General features: G+C 35.5%; 1 protein-coding gene and 1 long non-coding RNA gene across 2 annotated transcripts in view; both read right to left on the minus strand.

The window, feature by feature from the left end:
* Positions 1 to 3,737, minus strand: part of LOC107683414 (neurobeachin-like) — a 267,384-nt gene extending 263,647 nt beyond the window's left edge. Inside the window, exon 1 of the mRNA XM_016479471.1 lies at positions 3,117 to 3,737. Coding sequence (XP_016334957.1) covers positions 3,117 to 3,380 — 264 coding nt within the window. The 5' untranslated portion in view covers positions 3,381 to 3,737. The remainder of the gene's footprint in view (positions 1 to 3,116) is intronic.
* A 1,734-nt stretch (positions 3,738 to 5,471) lies between these two features.
* Positions 5,472 to 6,287, minus strand: LOC107683446 (uncharacterized). Its single transcript, XR_001633721.1, has 3 exons — positions 6,122 to 6,287; positions 5,789 to 5,902; positions 5,472 to 5,589 (listed from the first exon to the last, which is right to left on the minus strand). It is a non-coding gene; the product is annotated as an uncharacterized LOC107683446 (long non-coding RNA).
* Between the last annotated feature and the right edge of the window lie 2,739 nt (positions 6,288 to 9,026).

Consider the following 9,026-nt stretch of genomic DNA (forward strand, 5'->3'; position numbering starts at 1 on the left):
TTTCATTGACAGCAGAGGAGCGGATCCAGCGAGAGCTTGATGGGGCGACGTGGAATGAAAACGTTTTTCAGGAGTCGTGGCAGTAGAGGCGGCGCAACTATAACGACATGTGAATAATCCCACCAACTCTAAAGCAGTACTAAACTGCAGTGGAAACGCAAACCGAGCCGAGCCGAGCCGTGCCGTGCCGTACTGAGCCGTGCCGAGCCGAATGGCGTAAAAGCGCCATTAGTCCGCTTTTCATTATGCTCATCTAACAGTCAAAAGTACTTTGGCATCAAATTGACACTACAATAAAAAAGACTTGGTAGCAAGGCTTACAGTGCGTTGCAGAAAATGTTTCATGTTTCTTAACCTTTGGTCACATAATGGAGCATCACTTTTGTCTTGGCGATGTATTAATGTAAAAACTGATGGTTTGTCTTATCTGAATGTAAAGCAACAGTCCAAAATAGTCAAAAATATCGAATCATTACACCTAGCAGTGTAAATGCAGCCAGTTCTATGTATGGAAGCCTGTTTCCAAGTAAAAACAAAATTAAAAATGTTATTGCGACTCTTTATCTCACAATTCTGAATTTAATTCTCACAATTCCAAGTTTAAATCTCACAATTTTGAGTCAACATCTCGTAATTTGACTTTTTTTTCTCAGAATCACGAGTTTATAACAAAATTCTGACTTTTTTTCTAACAATTCCATGTTTATATCTTGCAATATCGAGTTAACATCTCACATTTCTGACTTTTTTTTTCTCAAAACAGCAAGTGTATAAGACACAATTCTGACTTCATTTCTAGCTATTTTGAGTTCAAATCCGTACATTTGAGTTTTCATCTTGTAATTCTGACATTTTTCTCAGAATTCCAGGTTTATATCTCACAATTTTGAGTTAACATCTTACAAATCTGACGATTTTCTCAGAATCATGTGTTAACAAAAGTCGGACTTGATTTCTAGCAATTCCATGTTTGTCTTGCAATTTTGAGTTAGCATCTCACAATTATTTTTCTTCTCAGAATTGTGAGTTTACAACACAGTTCTGACTTTATTTCTAGCAATTCTGAGTTAAAATCTCACAATTTTAAGTTTCATCTAGAAATTCTGACTATTTTCTCAGAATTCCAAGTTTACATCTTGCCATTTTAAGTTAAGTTCTCACAGTTCTGACTTGATTTCTAGCAAATCCATGTTCATATCTCACAAACATCTCACAATTCTGACTTTTTTTTTCTGAGTTCTGAGTTTATATGTCTTTCAGGGGGTGCCTAATTTAGTGGACAAAAGGATCTGTCTGCATCATAAAATGCATATTTTGTTTAAGAAATGTTTTGGTATATTCCATTTTGTATTTATATTAAGACATAAAACCACGAGTGCCTACATATTAGTTTTTGCAGTGGTTTCAAGAATAATGAAATTGTCACTGATTTTGGTATTGACCTCTGACATTTTGTTCTTGCAACAACCCAACATGCAAGTACTTGGTAAAACACAAATAAGGTACTCTCTATGTCTCTAAAACGGCTAACTGACTGATGAAAATACATGTTGTACATGGTGGCTGAAGAACCCTTAGCAAACGGTGGCTGTCAAATCAGAAATGCACCCTGGCGTGCCATAAGGAGCAGCACATGTGAGCTCAGGAACAGACCTGTTTTCTAAATGCTGTCAGCATCGCCACCTTGACTCACCGTGTGCTGCTACTGTGTGAGACAGACAACAGTAACAAAAGAACCACCTGATCCTGAGTTTTTCTATGCTGGATGAGCCTCTGGTTTCTTAATTCATATTCCTCAGGTCAGAACATCAAACTAAGAGCATCTGTATTTGTCAAATCAATCAAGTTGACTGAAAAATCCCACCTAGGAGGATAAATATCATAATACGATTAGTCTTTTCCAGCAGGTCAGTGCTGTTTGTCTGACATCTCATTACTCAGGTTATTAAGAATCACAGTACAAAACATTCGCAATACCAGTTAAAGAATAAGTAATGTTTGACCAAACACCCTGGTTCAGGCATATTTTAACACATACTCAGCAAATACACTAATAACGTAAGACTAAAGTGCATTAGCTAAACAAGCATGCAATGAGTCTGCCTGTTTTTACAGACAAAGACTAAGCATAATAAAATCAAAAGATTGTCAGTGTGCAATACAAGAAATATGTCACAAAACACTTGCACTGACACACAAGGACAAACTTTCATTGCCACTGCATCTTAATTGCATAGTGCTTTCAGACTAACATTGTATGTTGTGATATATGAATATATAAGCCTATTTATTTCCCAGATGCTTCATACATAGCATATTTCATTTTTAATGGAAATAATATTGATTATGACTTTAACACGGAGTACAAAAAAAGTTATATTCTGTGTTGGCATGTACTAATAAAAAAGTGAGAGAAAGAAGGACATTTTTAGGCCTGGATGCTCCTCTAAATATTGTCATTTTTAATAAAGTGAGACAAATTCATTTAAATCTTCCCCACAAATATTTTGTTTACAAAGTTAGTCACATTTCTTTTTTTTTAACACATTAAACTTTATCATTTTGATTAGTCAATTTCAAATAGCTACACTGGAAAAAAAAGTAAACACATAAATAACCGTGTTGTTTGTCTAGTTGTCCAGAAAAATATGTGAACATCCTTAAAACATGATAAACACACTTCAGAAGCAAACTTTTTTTTAAATCAAGTTTGTTTGTTTTTTTTTCCACCACTACCAAATTGTTTTTAACAAAAAGTCTAACATGTTTAGTGAGACTGTCTTGTTTCTAAGAAGGTTTATTGATTTTTCAGTGTAGGACTGTAACACAGGTTGCATATAAACTACAGAAAGACACCTGTTTGGTTGCTGTTAATAAGCATGACAGACACTTTACCATATGTCAGTGAATGTAATGAGCACATAAGCGCTGCAGCCTAATATTCACAACCTGTGATATATCACAACATCATTCATTCATGGGGTTCATGCAGTGTTCATCAAAACCAAGATAACTGCCTATCTAGAATCCACTGGATCATTCAAAGCGCCCCAAAAACGCTGTCTAGCAGCTAGTTCAGTAGGTTCTGAAACCCAGCCACAAGAAGTGCCACTTACCAGATTCAACACTGTTTCCACTATATCTCTATTGCAGACCTCGCCGACTTGAATGAGACCGGTGAGGACTGCGAATTTCGTCTTGATATTCCGAATCGGAAGCGAGGGGTTTATCACCCCGGCCGGCAGCACCACCGATCCGGAGCTAGACATCATCATCATCATCATGTCACCGGTACCGGAGCCCGCGGCAGCTCCGTGCTGCCTGTGGCCGGGAGGAGGTGCTCTGTCGACCGGCGTGGCCACCGGCTGAACGCTCGCCATATCCTATCAGCCGCGGGGTTTAAAAACAGCACTGTATCATCAAGAACAGGAGGTGTTTTGGTCAAATCAAGTTCGATGAGATATCTACAGCCACTTTAAGGGGAAACAAATCTCCGATAGTGATTTAATATCCACCGGCGGTGCAGTAAGAGTCCAAACACATGTGGCAGATTCACAGTATACTACAGATCTACAGATGCTCCGCACACTGTAGCCTACTTGAGCTCTTGCTTCCCTCTCTGATTTGTGTTCAGTGATGTAGTATGTGGGTTTGCAATACCCATCTGGGTGTACCGATCAAATGTTTCTCATGCTGGGAAAACGCCCTCTATGTGCAGTAGAGTAGACTACCGTAGGCTGCAGTGTGCGTCCTGTCTGCACCTTCGTGGGTCGAAGGGAAGAAATAGATTACAGATGGATCCCTACCGATCAAACTGGTAAATATGAGAAGTTAGACGGAAGCAGTAGATTTTTAGATAACGGCGCAGCAGTCAACATGAGCCAGTTCTCTCATCTAGAATAGGCATAGATGTTTTTTTTTCTATATATAGACAGATAGATAGATAGATAGATAGATAGATAGATAGATAGATAGACAGATAGATATTTTTAATTATTATTATTACACTGTTCCATACTTGTTTCTGATTTGTCAATCACAGGAATAATATTCGCCATTGGCATTGCTATAATGGCAACGCTGTCCGATATCCGCTAAAATCCGCTTGCGCTACTTTCTCATAACACACATATGGGGCGTTTCCTCTGAGGAGGCAGGGAGGCAGTGTCTCCTTAAAATATTGGATGAGAAAACAATTTGTAGTACAAAAAAACCCCGCCAATACTACAATATAAAATGTGTATAAATCGCTCGTTTTTCTAAAGAAAGATACTGTCCAACAGCTACTAGTGATGCAAAGTCCGATTCATTTCCGCGAACCGGTTCTTTTCGGACAAATCGGCTCATTGAACCGGTTAAAAAAGCCGATTCCTGACGTCATCAAGCAATAACGACTCTACGCATTTCTTTTCTAACAACTCAGTGCCATGTTGTATCATTGAAAAAGTCAAACAAGTCATTTGTGTCAACGCATATTGAAACATTCAAAAATAAAGTTATTTGTGTGAAAGCATATTGCTGATTATTGCCATATATTATAGAAAAAGTCTTAGATCTTTGAGTTCAGCTCATGAAAAATGGGGGCAAAAACAAAAGTGTTGCATTTATAATTTTGTTCAGTGTATGCTACATTATCAGTTCAAGAAAACTCAAATCAGCTCATAATAAATAGACTTGTAACTGGTCTGCTCAAAAATATTAAAATGTTATTGAAATAAATTCAAGCAATGATCTACAAGCTTTAACATTGGTTTGAGAATACAAATTCTTGTTAGGAAAACAGGTTTTAAAAAGCCATTTAAGAACACGAGTGCTTAAACATCCATTTCATCAAAACATCGAAGTTTCTCTAATATACAGAACTAGAAGAAAGGTAGATGAGTGGTATAAAAGAGGTATAGAAAACAACTGAGGGGAAAAGAAAAAGGCATGAATTGGGGAAAAATGAGGAGTGGCAGGCCGTGTGTAATGATACAAAATAATGGCTCATCAATTACTTTAAAAAGATTGTAAGTGTACTCTATATAAACAAGTACATGTAACTTTTTGACCTTTGAATGATTTGCACAATACATGGTCATTCACAGTGTTGAACAATACTCATGTATTAAACTCTTACTAAAAGCAATAAGAACAAGCATGTGAAACTTGTCTATTTCTAATGAATGCTCAAAGGTTTTTCCTTATATTAAACACTTGACCAACATTCAGCATTTGAGATTTCAGATAAAGAAAAAAAAAACTATTGTCAACTCATTTAATATTTTGTTACATTTGTACTTTATATTTGTACATGATATTATTGATGACATGTTTAGGCACGATATATAGTATAGTACTTAGATTGACTGACAGTCAAAAAAGCATTTTAGAATAAATTATTACTGATTCTGGGATAAAATAGATCAAATTGAGTTAATTTTTATTCATACCTCCTTATCAAGGCACTGTATAACACTGCTAAGGCTCAACCTCCTGCTTGATGATACAGCTGCTTTGTACAGCTCTAAAAGACACCAAGGCATCTAGTCCATCCAAGAATGACTGCAGTTGATCGGTGGTGACTACTCTATTGAACTCTGTGCTTATCTGAAACAGACACATAAGACAGGAGGAAAAATGGAGCCACAGAGACTATGGTGGGCAGCAAGTACAGATGAACAGTAATCACATATGTAAATCACATGCCATCTTATTAATGATTAAAGAGGTCACATAAAGAGGTCATGACACAAGTAATAAAATCAAGAATAAAAAATGTTTTAAAAATGAGCAAGTTCACAATTACCTTATTGTAAAATGAATGTCATTCACACAGCTTGACTGACTCAGGATAACTCTGTAGGGTGACACCTTATATCTTGAGGTGACAATAACTTTGAGAAGGAATCAACAGCTGTAACTGTGTGGAAAAAAGCAGTAGCATATCAGTAGAAGCAATGTAGACTAAGCATATGAAATTGTACTATACAAAAATTAGTAGACAAACAGCTGTCAGAAACGTTTAAAAGTAACCAACTAAAATATAAGCATTGAAAACCAACGTGAAATATTAAGCAATTTTAGCATGTGAGGCTCTAGTAAACTGTAAAATTAGCGAGGGAAAAACCCGTGTCCTTACGTTGCCCCAGTCAAGTGAGTCGTCATCTGTGAACATCCGGTGTAGTGCCTAAAGTCAAGCCAGCCTATGCGCATGATATAATAGTTCGTGCTTGATTTGATTAAACTAAAACGTGGCAATGATTTAGTAATGTCTTGCGCACGATTTAGTAAAACAAGGGAACGAATTCGTGCGATCTATATTTTTTTCCTGCATGTCATGTGTGGCGCTCCGTACTTATGCATTAAGACAGTGATGGGTCATTCTACAGAAACGTCCACTTTTCTGTCCCTAGACTTTACAGAAATATTACAATTGAAATACACATTAAGGTTACAATATTTTTAAATCTTAAAATTAAACAATATGTTATTTGAACAATTACACCTTCCTGAGCTATCAATGTGGCATTATTTTTTTTTATTAATTATATAGAATTTCAAGTACCACAAAACTGCTTGTCCCCACAGCCATGTACAGAGGGAAAGTGCTTTATTTTGAGGTAAAAAACAGGATTTTCTACCATTTCAAATACAAAAGTCTTATTCATAACGATCAAATATATGATGTAAATGGCATAAAAAAACAAAATGCCAAATAATTATTATAAAATATATAATGAAAATAGTGGTCCCCTGGAGTTGTGTCACTGGTGTTACCGCTTAACAAAAGTATTTTATTTTGGAATAAAAAAATCACACTGATGACATCACTCGACTACCTCCTTCCCCTTTCCTGAAGATCTATGAAGGCAGGCCCATGGTAAGTCCACTGTCTCTTTTCAGTTATCAGAAATGTTCTCATTTATCTCATGATTTCATATGAAGCTTTTAGTTGACGTCACTGGTGTGACCTACTTTATTGTTAGGGAATTGTAAAAAAAACTAGAATACAATTGGATTAAATTACTTAATTTAGAGAGTATACCATGATTGACAACAAGTGGTTTGATACCTAGCAGCAGCCATTTTGTAAAATGCATTTTTCATGAAAATTGACCTGACTGCAGTTCGTCGTCGTAACCGACTTGAGTGGGCAAATGCTCACATTCGATGGCGTCTGGCACTTTGGAGAGGTGTTCTCTTCACGGATGAATCCCGGTTTTCACTGTACAGGGCAGATGGCAGACAGCGTGAATGGTGTCGTGTGGGTGAGCGGTTTGCTGATGTCAACGTTGTGGCTGGTGTTACATTGTGTCACTGGTGTTACTGTGTGTTTTTTTCTGTCACATTCTATAAAATGTGTCACATGTGACATGATAATAATTTTACATCTATTGAATTCTGCTACACTCAAGAGTTAAGATTTAAAGGATTGTATCATTACTTGTTTATAACTGTTTTTCTAATATTTTCATTGTTATAGCAAATACATGTTTGTGCAAATGAACTAACATCATTCATTCACACTTTTAACAAACCTGATTAAAATAAATAAAACATAATCTCCTTATTTGTTGCATTATCATTATTTTTATGTAACTCTGACTACATGTGCTGAAAAAAAAGAGAAATAATATTTCATAAAAACCTTTATTAAAATTGCCAAAGAAGTAAGGTAACACCAGTGACAAAAAAAAGGGTACATGCGATCTTATACAAAAAAATAAAAAAAAATCATTAAGCTGTCATTTATGTGTATTCATAAAGTCAAAAGGCAATCTAATAATGTGGTCTAAGTTTAAATGTTACAAAAAGAAATACATTTTAAGACATCTTGCCATACCAAAAGTGGACGTTTCTGTAGAATGACCCTGATATTAAAAGATCTAACACATGAAGCGCATTTTTAGATTATTATTATGCCTAATATGGCTTAATGCATTAACAAAGACCAAATTCAGTTTTTTAATGTGTTATTTATATTCTATGTATATTTAGTTAAACTAAATAAATAAATAACTTTGAGGACTTTTGCTCCTCATTTCAGAACACCACCGCACAACACTGATATGGCCTATAGCTAAAGTTGTAAATATCTTATAATTGCTAAAATTATGGTCTTTGACGCTGTATCAATTCGCTCATCCGTGTAACTGAAGTTGACAGCTACTTTCATGTCTCTCAGGCTACTCAAAAATTATTACCATAAGGAAAAAAAAAAAAGAAAAGTAGTTTAAAATATTTCATATGTACTAAAATTAGTGTAATCATGGCAACGCTAATCACCATGGTAATGAATCTGCTCATCTCATTCTCATAACTGATGCCAGCGTCTGTGGACAATTGTAAAATAAATAAATAAATGGGCCTAAATAAATAAATTAGACAGACAGACAGACAGATAGATAGATAGATAGATAGATAGATTTACTAAAATTATGGTCATTATCAAAAATATTTAGGCCTACCTTGCTAAATATTTATTGTCCACGTCTTCTTCGTGTCTGTTTCCTGCTTTTCTCTAATGACAGAGGAATCTGATAGATTAATTCTTTGGCTGTCTGCAGAAAACCACACAATGAGGTTTGATCTCTGAAGAGCTAGGGTAAACGTGTGAGATCTGTGTCCATCTGTAATGCTGTCAGATGTTTAGAAATCCATGTACATTTATTTACAGCAACAAAATTTTCATTTGGTGTAATCAATGCACTTCATTATTATATATATGTATTAAACATACATTAAAAATGCTGTTTTTGTTTGTTTGTGGCTTTGTTGTCACCAATTTTAACATCCAAACAAATTCTGCGTTAAAGCATTTAAATATGAAAACACAGTAAACAAGCTATCTGTTGAAACTGAGCAGCATTTGAAGCTTTTTTATATTTACCAATAAAACAGGCAGTCATTTAGAGGAAGGAAAAGTTTGTCATAGATAAACACCGACATCTAGTGGATAACAGAAGTGCTTCACCAGTTTCAGTACTGCAGGTTTGTGTTAAAGGGGTCATATGATGCGATTTCAATTTTTCCTTTCTCTTTGG

Source organism: Sinocyclocheilus anshuiensis, unplaced genomic scaffold, assembly GCF_001515605.1.
Source record: "Sinocyclocheilus anshuiensis isolate Anshui unplaced genomic scaffold, SAMN03320099.WGS_v1.1 scaffold1170, whole genome shotgun sequence".
Classification (NCBI taxonomy): domain Eukaryota; kingdom Metazoa; phylum Chordata; class Actinopteri; order Cypriniformes; family Cyprinidae; genus Sinocyclocheilus; species Sinocyclocheilus anshuiensis.